This window comes from Enoplosus armatus, chromosome 22 (genome assembly GCF_043641665.1).
Source record: "Enoplosus armatus isolate fEnoArm2 chromosome 22, fEnoArm2.hap1, whole genome shotgun sequence".
NCBI lineage: Eukaryota > Metazoa > Chordata > Actinopteri > Centrarchiformes > Enoplosidae > Enoplosus > Enoplosus armatus.
The window spans coordinates 944,175-962,593 of NC_092201.1; the positions used below are offsets into that span (position 1 = coordinate 944,175).

An 18,419-nucleotide genomic window follows, 5' to 3' on the forward strand; every position below is an offset into this window, starting at 1 on the left:
CTTGTCTGTCTCACTTAGTTGTGATTGTAGCTGTGGAAGCTGCTGCTGCCATTTTTTCTCTTCTTGTTAATGCTAGACTTCACAGCAGATGAATAATGTTAGATGTCTGACCAGCCTTTTTAGGTTATTTAGAAAAAGAAACTAGTTCAAGAATATTCTGATTTCATGACATTTCATTAACAAAACTAAATGAAAATTAATCCAAAATGAAAAATGACCCTTGGTTGCAGCCCTACTTACCAAATTATTTTAGAATTGGTTGACATTTGAGGATGGCAAGCAAATGTTAAATAAGGCAAATCAACGTTCACACCACACAAAAGGTATTAATCATCTCAGAAGGTATTGATTATCACAATTTATGGTTTGGACAAATAATCTCCCTGGCTCCTGGAAAAGACCCTTGGGCCTCAGATTAGGGGTTAAAAAGACTTTGAGGTTGTGAAATGATGTTCATGACATAATTTCATATGAAAGTGTAGTAACACTGGGCCCGAATAGGGGCTCAACAGCTACAAGCCAGCAATAATTAAACCGGGATTGTTTTTTAGGTATCGGCAAGTTAAAGATTACTTTGAGAATGGCATAAAGCCAGATTTCCCTTGAGAACCAAGTAAAGTCAGTATGACTATGTGTAATGCATACAATAGGGAGAATAGAATGATTCTCTGTATACTACAGATGAACAGGAAACAGTTGATAAATATCCAAATATGACTCATACAATATAAGGTACAACAGGCAACCACTAGCTCCTGGTTTTGGAAGGAGTTCTGTTAGATAAATGTAGTTTGATTTTTCATTACTTTAAAACAGACGCAGATTCTCATTCTCTCAAGAATGGGATTCTGGGATAATGTATGGGCATGTTGAAAGTAATACGAGGTTATGAAGTACATGAGACATGTAGTGTTGTATTTAGGTAACCTGATGCAGGAAAATATACAATATGGTGATTAATATCTTGTTACATGTAATGATTGTAAATAAAATTCACCCAAAACATTGACACAAGAGGTGTTTTTATTATGAAAATGTATTAATATTATTACATTATGAAAAGCAACAATATCTCAGTAAGAAAAATGCAATAAAATGTGTGAAAGTATTTAGTAGCATAAAATGGAAATAATTGCCCCATCATAACACATTTTAATAATGTATTTTAACACCGGTATGTCATTCATTACAAACACTATTCAAACTCACATAACTTTATTTTAAATTCTAATGGAGATCCCAAAGTTTCCAAAGATAATAAATATGTCAGGATGCATTTTGGGAAGGCGTCTAAAGTGCACTTAAATGGGCCTACAGTTCTTGAATAATGGACGTTTTGACTTTGCACTACTGGAATAAGGACAGTCTAAGGCACTGTATATGTCTATGTTCACCATATGTAAAATTAATGGAATTGTTTTGTTACATTGATGAATTTGTATTTATATATGTATGTATAATTGCACATATTATCATTATTATTATTATTATTATTGTGTGGTTAGTATAACATATGGTTGGTAGTCTTTTGGCTCCTTATACTATAAATAAATAAGACTAAGTTTTGATGATTCCTTATATGGATCCTCTGGCTCTATAATTCCATCATCTTTGTGTAGTTTTATTATAGAGTGAAAACATGAGTTTTTATCAGAAATACAGTGTTCAAGTAGTTGTGGCTCCCTTGGCTCACTGCGCATGCCCGATCTGTGTGTGCGGGGGGGGTTCTGCTCTCTCTGCTCCATCCGGGAACTTCAGAATTACCATTGACAGCCGAAGCGCAACTTTTCCTCAGGCAAAGTGAAATCAAGCCGCGGACTCGGACAAAATATAGTCCCCGTTTTTTAACTTAAAATTATCGAAAGAAAAGCTAACCCGCTTCCCCGTCGGACCCTTCGACGTTCGGCCGTAATCTGGAGAGGACCCGTCCGGGGCCTGAGCTCTTTCTGCCGGGTTTGGAGCACTTTTGAAGACGGGCGGAAAGTGGGTGATGAGTCCTAGCCTGTAAAAGAAGCGAGAACTTGCTTTGCAGCCTGAGTAGTTCTTCTTTCAATTGTTATTGTCGCTTTAAAAAATCTTTAATTCACTTAAACTTCGTCTCGGCCGCGTCGAAAGTGGGAGAAAAGTGCTTTTCTGGTCGGAACATGGAACTACAAGGCCTGCAAGAGGCGTTGAAAGTAGAAATCCAATGTCATCAGGTAAATGAAACATCGTGTTATTCTACCCTTATTGGTGTTATGAGCAAGTGAGAGCAGGAGGGGGAAAATCTGAAGGGATGAGAGGTTAACACTCCGAGGGAATAACTATGCGACATGTCGCTTATAATGTCTGCTGGCGACACAACGTCCACTTCCAAGTCCGATTAAGTGTACTTTTCACAGCACTTTGGCTAATTGTCGTGGGTCTTTTTCTCCGAGCAACAAGAATCTGGAGTGGTAATGCGGTGGTGCTGTGTGGCGATCAGGACGCGACCTGAATATTTATGAGGTGCAAGAAACTGAGTCGCTGTGGCTATCATCACCGCTTTGTTCCTCCCTTACATACTAACTTGAGACACTTTTGTAATTCCCATTTCACTCCTCCATCGTTTACAAACTAGTTGCACAGATGAAGCAAGACCCACAGGTAAACGTTATATTTTCCTGAAAGCTTCTCAGCTATACGATCTGGGCAGGCGGATTGGGGAGTGTGCGAGAAACTTTATCAGCATAAATCTCTTCTTCTTTTCCGTTAACATCACTAGCTTACTAGTTAGCCAGCCTGCATTTTTATTTTGGCAGCTTTAGCTAACCCTCGTCGTGACTTTGCTGGAAAAAAATTATCCCGTCATATGTGGTGTGAAGTTTCATTGTTGTGTCAAAAAAAAATGGTCATTTACACTGTCAATGTGTTCTGTTCAATTGTAGGATGGAGAGCTTAAGAGACAGCTGCACGACAGGCAAACAAGAATAACAGCCCTAAGCGATAAACAAGTAAGCTCCAATATGTTTCGTCTGTTTCGCTTTGAGGATTGTTTTTGCCATTTCTGTGCCCATTGTGGAAGCTCTTCTCCCGGTGCAACTAGCCATAACAACATGGTGGATGTAAAAGTGCACTGTTAAAACCCTGTTTATTGTGTTCTGGCGGGTAGCACAGCTAGCTTAACCGGCGGGCTTCATTCCGGTTCTTGTCTCGGCACTCAAAGTTGTGTAATGTTGAAAAATTTTAGCGTCCATTTTGAGTAGGTCGACATGTTTCTGGAGAGTAACGGTGGAGGCTAATAAAGGAGCAGCTAACTATCCGGCTCTGACTTTTTGAAACATTATCGCTGAAGTTTAGTCGGTTAAACTAACCGTTAATAGCATTGTGGAGGTGCTTTTTAACGTCTTTTACACCGTTAAACACCCCGGTTTTGTTACTTTATACTTAGTCTGGTGGTATTATTTCTTCTCAGTCACGTGACCACAGCGGTGCATTTGATTCGCCCACGATTACGCTTTCACTTTTTTACTATCTTTATAGCTAGCAAACGGTGTCCTATATTAACTTTGAAGCAAGTGGATTTGAAGCTAAGTGGTTAGCCGGGCAGTTGCGGGTCTGGATGGATGCTGAGAGAGGCAGCAGCGGTGTTCAGCACCGCGGCCAGCTCCTCCGGCTGCTCCGGCTCCTGCTGCACCGCCCCGCCGGTCGGTCCCAGCCCGACAGCAGCGCACACAACTTCCCCACATTAGCAAGAAGAAGAATTCAAGGAAAATAGGTCGATTTTTATTTCGCCACTCGTTGTTATGTGTTTTATTTTAAGTGTTAGAGGCCTGCTTCCCCCTGCTTGACTTTAATCGATCCCATTTCCTGTGGAATGCAGTTTCTAAGCACTTGGAGCAGCGCCTTGATTTGTTGCAGTTACAGTTAAACCCATTAAACTTGCTGTATGTAAAAAAGCCTCATAGTAAGACAATAGCAAGACACAGCAGCATCCAGTTGTTAATCCAGCCTCTAGTCATGGTGCTGGCCTGAATCCTGAATCTAAATCCTTGTTGTTTGTGTTGTAGTGTGTATTTTCTTTCCCCTTCTTCTTCTTTCAGTTTGGTAGTGGAAGCTTCCATTTTGAGAGAGAAAGGGGGTGGTTTCTTCCCCCCTCTAACATGGAGAGGAAAAAAGTCTGCAGAGTTTCATGCAGGAGGAGGAGGTGGAGGAGGAGGGGGGATGGGCCCCATTCATGCCTAACATTACCATTTTGATTGCTTTGATGCTGTTTTTGGTTTGGAGGGGGGAGGGGTGGCAGGGAAAAGAGAGACAGAAAGCCCAGTCAGCACTGCACGCCGATGTTTTTAATCACAACACACTATACTCATTTTTTTCTTCCTTTTTAGCAGCAAAATGTGACCTTTACTTTTCCTCCGCACATGTATGAACCGCTGCTTTTCTCTTAAATTAGTCTTAAATGACAAATCCACACAGGACTGTTCCAGTGGAGATTTAATGATGATCTTGGCTAAAACTAAAGCACACTTTGAGGCTGAGTCAACATTTGCTATTCCCTGAAATAAACTCACCCTGAACTTTAAGCAGCTAAGAGAGCCAGTATTTATCAGTTGGAAGCAGGAATAATTCAGTAACTGCACAAGTGTTTATTAGTAGGATTGAGAAAATGTCTCCTGGCTGGAATAAAGCCTGGAGGTCATTTCATGGTCACAGTTTGAGGCCTGCAGATGGAAGTTTTATTTCCTTTAACAGAGAGGGAGAACATGTAAGTAAAAGCTTCTACTAATCAGTGGAAGGACTTAATTTGGAGTCGAGCTTTAAATATGAAGCGCAGTCTGTCTTCAGCATCCATGTTGTGAATAAGAACACGTTTTAATAACACCCTGTTTTGCTCCAGAAAACAGCCAGTGTTTATCAGAGGAGGGGGAACAGGCTGCTCTCTGGAGCTGACGGATGTAAATGCAAACGAGGACTGATTAGGAAATAAAAATAACTAAACTGCAAAATAGATTGGGGTGCATTCATGAATTTGACTGCAGTTTTACTCTCCCCCTCATACATTCTGATTCAGTATCAAGGTCTCTCTCCACTATAACATCTATATCGACTACCTTTATCCTTGATAGCCGTGCTTTTGGCCCTTGAAGAAGAATGGATTCATTGATTCTTTTTCACTCTGCTCCACTTGCTCTCTGTTGCATCATGGCATCAGTTTTTACTGACTTGTCAGGTAGAGAGAAGTTGTTTTTGTTCCTTTTAGATAGTTCTGCTCCATTTTTTTGTTTAGCAGGGGTCTGTATTTATTGTTAGAGCAGATCACCATCGATCAGGGTGTTTGCAGCTTCGGGAGAAAACTCTTAAGTGGATTTATCTGCTGAATACGGTCGAGTTGAGCATTTCATTCTTTTATTTATTCCATTTCTGGAGCACAATTGTTGTTTCTGGTCTTGAAACAAAGGCCAGAGCTGCTTGACTTGAAAGATTTCCAATGACAGTAAAGTCCTTTCAAAGGCAGCATCTGTAACCATGGATACTCCTGCTTCTTACACATTCACAGTGTGTAGACCTCATTAAGGCCTTTTTTAAAGTTTCACATCTATACAGGGAGTGTATTTTATATATATATATATATACACACACAGTATGTGTGTGTACAGCATTAAGCAAAGAGAAAGTAGTGCTCTCTAAGTGAGATATTCATTGGAGAGGGGTGTGGATCAGAGGGAGAGATTGGAGGAGCAATGAAGGAGAGGGGAGGAGGACACAGTCGGAGTGAAAGAGATGAAGGCTCATGTTGACATAAAGCTGCTTTTATTTGGTCTGAGGAATGCAGGCGTCTGATTGGTGCAAGTTACCTGTGACAGCTCCTGTTATTGGATGACACGGAGGACAAGGCGGGTCAAGAGTCACCTCACACTTTAAAGTAAATGGTTGTTGTAATGAGAAATGGTGTATTTCTGGATGGTTGGATATCCAGGACTTTGCTGTGTTTAAAGGTCACAACTAACGCCGTGTGTCCCAATTCCATACTGTGTACTGAGGCTGTGAAGTACACACTTTGTACTAATACTGTGTAGCTAGTATACAAGAAACGAATGCATCAAAAAGTACCATCACATCAGACTTCTGTTTGATGAAATCCCCCCCAATAATGTGATTTAATAAATACCATTTCAGTTAGTAGTCTGGTGGTAATAGTCTGCTAACCAAGGTGCTCGAATAATGACTTGTGCATTTCCAGTGTTTGAAGTGAATAAGAAACACAGCGGTTATTTGCAGGATGGAATTCAATGTGATCTTTCACATTAACATTAACTTCAACAACTGTGCAATGTTTGTGCTTCATTCTGTAATTACAACGTCCTCGTCTCCTCTCTATAATTGTGACTATTTTTGGCTCAATGCACTATGTTACTATTTATGTTGCTTTGTATTTAGTGCCTCTTTTATTTCATTTTTTTCATGCAATTCTTGGTTTGTATCCACATGGTTTAATGCACTTATTGTAAGTCGTTTTAGATAAAAGCAGTCGGCTTGATAAATGTAATGTATGCGGTCGATGTTCATAATTTGTACATATAGTATTCTAGTGTTTTTTTGTGCTCGTGTTCTTGTACCTCTGCAGCTGTGACACTGGAGTTTCTCTGCATGGGATCAGTTAAGTTTACCTTTTCTTAACACAAACTGTGCACTTGTTGAAAATGTTTTTTCGAGGGTCTCCGAGTTTGTTTTCTGAGCTGTAGCTGGAGCTGCTGCGCTGGTATTATTCCACCGTTTCTTTTCCAGCTGTGAGCAGCTGCTCTGTTTCCTTTTGTTGTGTTGCATTGTGGGACAAACGTCAGTCAAGAAACCAGGTTACTCTGAGACATCAGTGTACGAGCCCTGTAGTAACCTGGTGAATGTAAAATGTGTGTTTATTTGCAGTTGCTTAGTAATCAGGTTTCTGCCCCCGACCTTATTTTGGAGTGTTTTAGTGAAGCTGCTTCTGTCTGTGTTTTACAAATAGTCAAATATCTGGCTGTGGATTTAGAGAGGCTACTCTTCAGTTTCAGTTTCCTGTTCCATTATTTTGAATACAGGGACGCATGTGTATGTGCAGAAAAACACACTAACTTGATTGTCCATCCTGCCATTTTTAAGTATTCTTCAGTTTCATTGTCCTTTTACACTCAGAACTGATATCATCTGCATGTAGTGAGCAAATGGGAGCGTTAAACATTTCTAGGAAGAAAGAAACGAGCCCTGACAGCCACACTGCGTGTAAACAACCCTGAATACACGTAGACACAGTTATGTTACCATGATGGACTGTGAGCTGCAGTAGGTGATGCAAACACACAACCTAAATATACTACTCATGATGGATGATGTTGAATGCTAATAATAAGGGGCTTTTATTCTCGTTAACTCCTCACTGTGGCCCCGATCGTTCCATAATCTCAATGTTTCTCCTCGACAGCAAGTTGTATTATGAGAGATCACTGCTCAGAATTCATTCAGCTACTTATGGAGGAGCAGTGTTTCATGAAACTGGAGTGAATCAGAGCTGATGAAGAAGCTACAGTTTGGCTTCACTCTGACCTCCAGTCAGTCTATTAACAGGTACTGTAGTCTCCCTGCTGTGAGCAGAGTTTTGGAGTTATTTGAATTTAGGTGGGGGGCGGCGTGAACGCCTTGTTGCATGTGGTTCAGGGAACGTCATCAATTTTTCTGGGGGGTCTGGAGGACAGATTTACTGTATTTTCTTTGGAAAAAGGCAAATAACTACTGTTGTCATGAGCTCAATAGACTGGGACTTGGACCAACCGATAGTAATAATAAAGTGATTTACATGTAATTTACTAACTCATTTAGTTTAAGTCCCAGGGCCCCAGATTTGCTTTGTGGTAGTTGGATTAAACATTCATTTAGGTACAACATATAAACACAGACCTGAAATAATGAAAGTCTTGAAACCAGGTTTTGACATGGGGGCCCTCAACAAGAGAGCCTCAAGGTCAGGTAATAAAGCAGGACACACTTACAGTGCTGCACACTCCCAAACACAATTAAATGAGCACAAACCAGTTGATGCAAAGTAAGCCTGGAGCTTTCAGGGTCCCTGGAGTTCATGGGGGCAAGTCTGTTGCTTGGTTAGTAATCCAGCCTTGGTTGATAGCTGAACATTTTCATTTTGTATTGAGATACATCATAATAACTCCCTAGCCCACATATGTTAAACTATATATTTCATTCTCGAAATGTAGCAGTAAACGCAAAATACATTTTAGATTCTTCGATTCGATTCTTCTTCGATTCTTGAGTAATATAGTGAAAAAATACAAAAGTACTATAACAAAGTGTCTCAACTTCAGGGGATCTGCAGGTCTGAAAAGTCTTAAAAAGCATTGACTTCCTCACAAAAAGGCCATAGAAGGTATTAAAAAGGTATAAAATGTTTCTGTATGTGACTGCAGGCTGTCCGGAGACGCTCGACACCTCTAAACTAAAGTGGGATTGTTGTGAACGTGGCCTGTGCTGCAGGAGGCTGTTCACTGCTGATTCTTAGCAAACACTTAAATTCATCTTAAATCTATTTTCTGCTGCTTGTGCGGGTCCAGGCTGCATTAATATCATGAACTGAAAACGTGATGTAATTAGCTCCCTGTGGCCGGTCTGATCGTGAAACAGGTATTAAATTGCATTCTGTGTGATATTTTAAAAAGGTCTCACAAAGTGCAGACTTTAACTTAGTGAACCCTGCAGAAACCTGCTATTTGTTCTCTTACAGCTCTGCAGGTGACATTAAAGCTGCTGTAACTTGTACAGAAACTGTTTCCAGTGCAGCTAAAAGCCGTTTAAAGACAACACTGTCTCTTTTTTTCTGCACTAATTTGCTTTTTGCACATACATTAGTCAGCGAGGGTCAGCGGTCGGCCCGCACTGCTAAAACTGCACAGCGTCGTACATCAGCTCTGCTCAGTAATTGGACATTTCAGAGGCTGGAGAGGCTGTTGGTCGTCTCTGGTGGGAGGCTGGGGGGGCCGGGCGCTTCCCCCATCCCCCCATCCATACACTCCTCCATCCCCGGCCTGCTCCTGCTGGGCCGGGGTAAAGATTTAGTCACATTCGACCATGTATAGACAGAGGACAAGCTCTTTCCTACGGAGACCGGCGAGCAGGGGAACTTTCCCAGCAACTCCAACCAAACTCGGGCTAATCCCACGACGGCTCATTACAGGCTCCTGCAGGGCTGATTAAACCAGGGGAAGGTTTAGGGATTTCTGCTGGACTAACTCGTGGTTTTACAGAGCAGATTGGTGTAAAGGACCAGGGTTCCCTCCAGGCTCACATACAGCTTTCCTTTTGGAGGCCGATCTATACGTTTGTATTCTTTCTTTCTTTCTTTCCGTCTGTCTGTCTGTCTGTCTGTCTGTCTCTGGCCTGATGGCAAAATACACTCTTCCTCTTCCTCTGTTTTTCAGTATGCAGGATGTTCACAGTGGAAAAGGACAAAATGAGGAGTGCTATAAACCTATAAACCTAACAAGGGTACCTAGAGCGTGTATTAAAAGTGTACTGATGTCCCACAATGCAACCCACATCAGAAATGAAAGTAAAGGAGGTATTTTCATCATCTCTTTAGCACTCTCTTGCCAATATAAAACAATTAAAGGACAAATAGAAAGATTCTCCTCTTGAGATGGCCTGTCGAGCTACTTCCCAGATAGCACCAGTACATGCTGTGTAGTTTATAATGTGGGACGGGGAGCGTGTTTCAGGTTGATTTCCTGCTCGTCTCTGAGGAGTTTCCTCCCGCCGTCCTCCTGGACTGTGGTCACTAACTTGTCCATCAGTATGAACCGGAGCGTCTGTCCCTCTCTGTTCACTCTGTGATGAACTTAGTGCCTCAGTGCATGCTGGGATACACTTCAGTCCCATTGCCAAGGAGTGGATTTTACAGTCATGGCTTTCACTCCGCTTCCATTTACTTCTCTAATAACTGATAATCAAAATAGTCGGCTGTTAATTACACTTAATCAACTGATAGTTTCAATCTTAGCAGCTTTACGTTGTCCATGTTGGCTTAAAAGTAGAGCTTGGGTTCATTCCAGACCTTGTCCAGAAAACAAGTAAGTGGACCTTGAGCTGAGAATGTGTCTATTGCTATTTCCAAGGTCGAGAGTTAACCGTCATCAGAGTACAACTGAAGAATCCTGCTTCCATTTTATATCCAACATCTTGTTTTTAGAGGCAGATGTCATCACGTAAACACTTCCTGTATTTCTCTGATTGGTCGAACACTGTGGATGCTTTCCAGACTTTAATCTTGGAGAGAAAATTGTGGCTTTACAGGTTTAGATCCTCACAGTATAGTAAGACAAATGGAGGTGTGTGTGTGTGTGTTCAGTAGGACGGGCCAACTAAAGGGCACCCACATATCACTAGCACGAAGCAGCAGATCCCTGTTCAGTCTCAGAGGACTATAAATCTGCCCTCTTTTGTCCTCGTGCTCTTGAGGCTGCAGAGATTCGCCCGTTTTTTTGTTTGCAGACTCTTTTTAATCATTACTGGAAGGCAGCACGCTCGGCTTTAATTAAGAGCAGCATAACAGGAAACCCTGTGATGACTCTTCCTGAGGGAGGGCTGTCTGTCTGTCTGTCTGTCTGTCTGTCTGTCTACCAGCTTTACCTCGTACTCCTCTCTAAACAGCCGTGTGCTTTTGTTTTTGGGGTTAAAAAGGTTGTTCCTGCTTCAGATGAGGTTAGAAATGTTGAGCCTTCCAGCAGCTTCGAGGACATCACCAGGGCGTCTGCATCAATGTTTTAATCCCTGTTATCTTCAGTCGAATTGAGATGGTTTCCTGGAGTTAGTCTGAAACTGCCTGGCAGGAAGGACGAGAGGTAGAAAAACTTTAAAGGAACCGTGGGACGTTTTAGAGACGAGGAGGGTATCACTTTCAGCTCAGTGACTGGTCTGTTGAGCTGCCATCAATAACACTTCCTGCACTTCACATTAAAAGCCTTCCAGCGGCTCAAAAGGCACAATCCCTCCTGTTCCTTCTAGACTTTTAATTTGAAACATCTGCAGGAAATATTTAGTTTCATTGACAGTCATTTTTTTTATACTGAATTTACCATGTGAACTCTAATCGTAATGTTTTAATATATATCTTTTCGACGTTTATCTGAGCCTTTATGGTAACGTCACGTGTGAGAAAGCGAGACATGAATTTATAAGACAGGTGCATATGAGCATTTTAAGTCTTCATTACAGACAGTAGAGAGATGACTAATCTTGATAATTTGCATCCAAACTATGTTGAGAACAAACCTGGATGTTTTTATAACAAGCTCCCTTGTTAGAAGGCCCTTGAGTCTGGCTGGTAAACAGGTTGCAGACTTCCTCATGCGATCCAGGCCGGGTTTGTATCATCCTGCAGTCGTGGATCCGTGTGACGGCTTCCTATTACCGAACAGCAAACAGTCATTTCCAGAGAGTCGCAGGAAAGTGCTGATGTAGCTTGGCTGGCAGGCACAGGGAGCAGAAAGGCTGCGATGAATTAACCCATGTTGACTGCCATGCTGCTGCTGCTGCTCTCTGAAACACTCTGGCATCTTTCTTCACGCAGCAACAGAGTGTAATGGCACTGTAGGAAGAGCATAACTCACTATCTACAGAAAATACCAAACCACAACATCACATTCATGCATTAGATTTACATGTAATTTATACTATCTGTTAGCAGTTCAGCTTTTTATCTACTCAAACTGGCTCTATTCTTTTAAATATTTTAGCTCCATCCTATTAAAATGGGCTCCTGCAGTTACCCAGTTTTATGGGTCACAGTTCAATAGACATGAAATGGAAAGTGAGTCACATTTTCTTCTGTATTGTACAAACTACGGTGATTTAAGGCTGTCGGGTTTTCTTGAAATAGAAAGAAGGCAAGGTGGAATATTAATGTTGACATTGTTTTGTCTGGTAGGTTCGCTTACAATATTCTTTATTAGTCGAGCTGCAACGAGGATTATTTTCAGTCTCAACGAATCTGCAGATAATTTGCTTGATCAATCGTTCTGTCTACAGATTCAATTTCCCAGAGCCAACTGTCTAAAGCTCAGAGATGGATACACAGGAAAAACTTTGAGGCATTGACGTTTTTGATTAATTGATTATCAAAATAGCTGAAAATCAACCAATTGTTGCAGCTTTATTTATTAGTAGCACATTGATTTTAAGGTCTGAAAAAATCTGAAATACCTCTATCAGTTGTGTGTTATTGATTTCACAAACAATTCTCAACACCTAGTCCAACTTACCTGTAGTTTCTGGAGCTTTCGGCCACATCTGGTGGCCTCAGCTCAGTTGTCGTGGAGATGGTGTAGCTGTGTTGTGGATTGGTATTTTTTAGTTTTTGGGCTGTTTGTAGTCCCTCGCAGACGTGAGCAGGTGACCAAACTAATGTCTCAACGCCAAACGCTCACGGCTGAACTGATGTGTATATTATAATGGCCTGGGCACGACTGTCTGCGTGACACAGTCATCAAAAACTTCTTATGTTTGTATTCCACAAGTCAGTTCTGTGATAAATTATATAACTGACACATCTACATATCCCATCATGCCTTGAGGGTTTCTCTGTTCTCCTGCTGTACATTGTCATACAGTGTGTCTGCATCTGAAGACTGAAGCACAGAGGACGTTTCTGTGTAACCAGTCTTTCCTCAGTGATGAAGGGGAGGAGGATGAAGGGGAGGAGGCTGAGGAGGCTGAGGGTGAGGAGGCTGAGGAGGCCGAGGGTGAGGAGGGGGCTGAGGAGGCTGAGGACGCCGAGGGGGAGGCTGAGGCTGAGGAGGCTGAGGAGGCCGAGGGTGATGAGGCTGAGGGTGATGAAGCCGAGGCTGAGGAGGCCGAGGGTGAGGAGGCCAAGGGTGAGGAGGCAGAGGGTGAGGAGGCAGAGGGTGAGGAGACTGAGGAGGCCGAGGGGGAGGCTGAGGCTGATGAGGCTGAGGAGGCCGAGGGTGATGAGGCTGAGGGTGATGAAGCCGAGGCTGAGGAGGCCGAGGGTGAGGAGGCCGAGGGTGAGGAGGCAGAGGGTGAGGAGGCTGAGGGTGAGGAGGCTGAGGGTGAGGAGGCTGAGGAGGCCGAGGGTGAGGAGGGGGCTGAGGAGGCTGAGGACGCCGAGGGGGAGGCTGAGGCTGATGAGGCTGAGGAGGCCGAGGGTGATGAGGCTGAGGGTGATGAAGCCGAGGCTGAGGAGGCCGAGGCTGAGGAGGCCGAGGGTGAGGAGGCCGAGGGTGAGGAGGCAGAGGGTGAGGAGGCTGAGGGTGAGGAGGCTGAGGGTGAGGAGGCTGAGGAGGCCGAGGGTGAGGAGGGGGCTGAGGAGGCTGAGGACGCCGAGGGGGAGGCTGAGGCTGAGGAGGCTGAGGAGGATGAAGGTGACTGAAGCTTCCCTTCAGCAGCAGAGGTCCAGTCTCCAGCAGCATTTCATCACTTCCCCCACTCTTTATTTGTTCTGTCTGGAAATAATAATAACTAATGAGTAGGTTTGGTTTGGAAACCAGTGATATGGACAGAGAGACGGAGCGTGAGGCGAGTCGTCCATCCTGAGACAGCACAGGAAGTAGGAGGAGACCCTGTTTACCCTCACATGTGACCCACATGTGTCCATACTGAGTGTCCTGAAGAATCTGGTCAGGCTCATGTTATTGATTTATTCTTTATCAGATAGTTCCTGATTTAAATCAGAATTAGACAATTTTAGGCTGTATTTTACTGTATATTATTATACATTATTCTTTTGAATTATGACTTTTTGTGGTAAAATGATCTCATGATATTACTGCTTTTTATTAAATTACAGCATTATTATGATGTTACAGCTTTTTCTTGTAAAGTTAAGACTTTATCTCATGATATTTTGATATTACAACATTTTTTTCCTCATAATTTCAACATAATCCATGATATTACGGCTTTTTCTAGTAGAATTACAACTTAATTGTTGTTTTGTGACTTTTTTCTTATATAATTATTTATGACTTCTCTTTTAACAAACTGACTTATTAATATCATGACGTTAGCTTATGATACAGATTTTCCTGTAAAATCAGGACTATTTCAGATATTTTGAAATTGAAAATGAGACTTAATTCTGATGATTCATAAATGTACATGTTATCTTATGATTTCCGTCTTTTCCTTGTGATATCATGACTGTTTCATGAAATGAGGACACATTACAGATACTGTCTCCGTCAGTAGCTGTTGGTAAGGACGTCTCCCTCCTACAGACCTCTTGCATACAGCACATTCACTTTAACATCAGGTCTAGGAGTAAAGCGTGTTTAAGATGTGACTCCATTAGTAAAGAAGAAGTGTGGAAACATGTCTCTTCTTGTGTAGTGACGTTTAAAGGTGGCAGGTGGAAACATCCTCCAGCTCAGTCAGACTGTCTTGTTCTCCCTTCAGGGAGTGAGAGAGTCGTGTAGTGGAGTGCTGCAGAGCTCGGATTATCCTTCTCAAAAAGCCGTGAAAATTGCTGTAATAATTCAAAAATTGCCTCCCTGCATCATGCACAGAGCCTCTTCTTCTTTCTGAAGATTTGTGTTTGTGTAGCTCAGACAAAGTGCTACAGCGGCTCAGTAATTTGCATGTTTTGTTTATGAGAGCTATCTCCTGCCCTTTGTGGAGACAGCGTTTTCAGCACAAGTCCATATCATTGCTCAATTTCACGCAGACCTGAAGTTAATTGTTGTGGTTTCATGGACATCAATGTGTTTTCACTGCCAGTGGACACAGCACTGTTCTCTCCTGCACTCCACTACCATCCATACACTCTGCTTTAGGGGGTGGAAAGTTACAGTCGATTATATCGGCACATTTGATATTTACAAAGTTCAACCTGATCCTAGACCGGGGAAGGTGTGCAGTTCACAGATTCGGAGATAAACCAGGACTCAGAGCTACAGGTCGGGATGCTAATGAAGTGTGATATTTCTACAACTCATTTATGCTCTGACCGAGACGGCTCTCTGTTGTCTGAATAGGAGAGAAGACTGTGTTCGGTCCACAGCAGCTCTGACTGAACACTACGGCTAAGATGTGTGAGCATACGCAGATCTTTCATTTGTTCACCAGCAGTGACTGAATGTCTGGGTTCTCTTCTTCTGTGTTTTTGTTAGCAGAGCAGCCTCCCTGCTTCTTTAAAAGAAACTGGCCGCTATCAGATTTTTTAAACTCCCAAATATCGATGTCGCATTGGTTTTCACAGATAGATTACAGTCTTTATCGTGTGTCATTGTGTTGTTAGCAACAGAGGACGCACAGTGTGGACGTCGGCTGCAGTTTATGTGGAGCACATGGCAGTTTGTGGAGGTCAGTTGATCTCTGCTGTCAGATCTGAATGGCTTCAGTCTGTCTGCTGCACAGCCGGCGTAGTGATGAGCTGCAGGGACAAAAGCTGCACTCATTTGTTTCCTGTCTCTGGAGCCTCAGTCTTCCCCATTCAGGCCTCAACCTTAATGAACTTCCTCACATCTTCTCACCTCGGTATCGTAGCAACACGTTTTATCACCGTCCAGTCACCTGGGCCTCAGCTTTGTGTGCATACGACTACAAGAATAGAAGTACAGGAAGTTGCAGCGAGGGTTTAAATGTGAAGCTTTTCGCAGGTCCAGTACATTAAGTTTCTGTTTGTTGTCGTTCACATGGTTCACATTCAGTCCTTTTCTTCTTCCTCCACCCACTCGTGCCGTCCAGCTGACTGACACGATGAATAACGTCTTTCTGAAGAGGCCGGTGAGACACGAGCAAATTCCTTGACATGGAAGCGACTTGTGTACGTGAGCTCTTTCATGCATAACAGATTACAGTTCAGCTCAGGTTTGAGTCACCCCGCATCTGTCAATCAGCGGACAATAGTGGACTGAGCTCCTCTTTTTATTCAGCAAACCAAAGTAAAACATGTTGTTGGGTGTCGTTACCCTCTTCAGCTCCAGCGTTCACTCTCATTGCCTCTTAAACAGCTTTAAATTCAGGAAACGATGTATCTGATCGCTGTGATTCAGCGAAATATTCAAACCATGTAATGGAGAGATTCTTCTCGTCTTGTGTATATTTCATCCACATTTCCACTAAATTCATCCTGGCAGATAAAGTTCTATCACTACACTGTGTGTCATGATACAATTTGATAACATTTTTAGGAAAGTCGGTTATGTTTGACACAAAAACTTAACTTCACATACACATAAAGATGTATTAGTCATTGATAAAAGGATATTTCAACTGTCAACTAAATGGTACACATTTCTATATTTAAACTTTTAGTCTTCTCTTTTTTCTCAACTATTTTGAGTTGTTTTCAGTTGTTGATACAAATTGAATCCTCAGTGGGATTCACAGATGAAAATGTGCTGTTATAGTTGCTTTTAGCTGTTAGTTACTGAAACGGTTCGCTTTATTGATCGATTTGTTGATCTACGGAGGGGTAATTGGCAACCATTTGGATAATTGATTGATAGTGTAAGTCATTTTCTTGCAGCAAAAATGCCCAAAATGTCGTGGAGCCATGTTCACAAATGTGAATATGTGTTTGTTTTTGTGTCAGGACCAAACAAGCTGTTTAAACATGAAAAGTGAAAGTATTTTGTAACATTTATGAACCACATGTTTATTGGATTCATTGAGAAAATAATCTGTAAATGATCGATATTAAGCTGTAGTAGTGTAGCGTGATGGCCAACATTGAAAATATAAGCTAAACGTTGTCCTGGTTATAAACATGTGGTGTCAGTACGCTCACATTTAGTCATTAAGTCGGAAGTATTTTGGTCCTGTACAGCCTCCGTACCTCTGGAAGCAGCAGTTGATTGGTGTAGCCCACATGAACCTTTAACAGAGCTTCATGAACATTAAATCCAAACCCTCTTCTCTCTTTTTAAAGAAATAAAACACCCCCCGCCCCCCCTCCCCACCAGCCCTGCTGTTTAAATCACCCATGAAGCCCTGCAGAGGCTCGATGAACTCACCTTGAACGCTGTAATTTAAAGGACAGTTCTGACTTTTTTCACAGATTAGAATCGGGTCCTTGTTGAAGCATTTTCCCTTCCTGTAAAGGGCACAGCATTAGGAAAGGCAGCCGTATTGACTTTTCCCTTGATAAGGTTTTCCAGCTCGTCTCTGTGTTGATAACCGAGTGCAGCGGCGGGCGGAGGCTTCGGTCAGCAGCTTACCGGCTGACAACACCGCTGTGCACAGTCAGCAGCGGGACCCGGCCAGAAAGACCCACTTTATCATCAAACGCTGAGCCGCAGCATCTCAACCCTGCTTTATGACAGATTATTTTGACAGTTACCATGACAGCAGCATGAAATGTCTTCATGCGAGATTTCAACAAGGAGATGTCCTGAAAACTTCACCAGTGACAAAACTTTCTACCTTAAAGCTGCGTTTTGAAAGACGTTTCTATAAAAACACAGCAGTCTAATCCGCCTCAACTGGAAGACTGGAAACGTTGGAAAAGACATGAGAAAATCAAGTATTTCTTCGGTTATAAAACCAGCAATATAAACCAGGCGGGTTGGTAAACATGAGCATTCTTCGGATGTTTATCTACTGTCATGCACCAGAGGGCACTTTGGCCTGATGTTGGCGCTACAGAAAAGGTCCTCAGGTCACCAGAATCAGTCTGAATCATCCCACGAGGACCAAGAATATCTACAGCACGTTTCATGAACATGTCGGTGGACGTTTTTCTTGTTTATTGGGCTGGACGGACACATGAGTACAATGAGAGGAAGAGGATTGTGTGGACGGTCCACGTCATAAGTTGCTGTATAACTACGGTGGAGTTGATTATCTCCACTTGCCAAAGATCTCTCTTCATATTATAAAGCAGTTTATTCTGTGGCACCATCTGTGTCAACCTTGTATAAACTCAGAATACTCCAATAAATGGGATCCCGTTTCCGTCACCATCCTTGAATCTTGTTTTTAATTTCTCAGGGTTTTGTACTTCCCACTAGAAAGCCTTTCAGTGGCTCAAAGGGCGCGGTCCCTCCCGCTCCTTGTGGACGTTTTATTTTAAACATCTGCAGGAAACTTTTAGTTTCAGAAACTTAACAGCGATTGAAAAAACGGCAAAGTAGAAGCGACTGGAAGTAATCAGTGACTGAAGGCAACGTATTTCTAGCAGAATGTTGAATATAATATGACACGTGACACTGAATTCACCTTGTGAACCAGTGTAGTGCAGGTAGTTCTAGCTTGTAGTTGTTTGTGTGGGCCAGGCTATTATTTGAGACACCTTTTTAAACCATCACAACAACTATGTGGCGCAAATGGGAGCATGCATCCACACTTTCTGGCTAATTGGCAGACATCTGAAACCAAACCTGACCTTGAAAATTAAATCTGTCTCCTCGCTGTTTCCCACCAAGCGACGATCCCCCAAACAGGAAGTGTCTTTGGGT

General features: G+C 42.5%; 1 protein-coding gene across 1 annotated transcript in view; it reads left to right on the top strand.

The window, feature by feature from the left end:
• Positions 1–2,144: 2,144 nt before the first annotated feature.
• The window catches only part of phf21b (PHD finger protein 21B), a 66,157-nt gene continuing 49,882 nt past the window's right edge, over positions 2,145–18,419 (top strand). Inside the window, exons 1-2 of the mRNA XM_070929158.1 lie at positions 2,145–2,198; positions 2,907–2,972. Coding sequence (XP_070785259.1) covers positions 2,145–2,198; positions 2,907–2,972 — 120 coding nt within the window. The remainder of the gene's footprint in view (positions 2,199–2,906; positions 2,973–18,419) is intronic.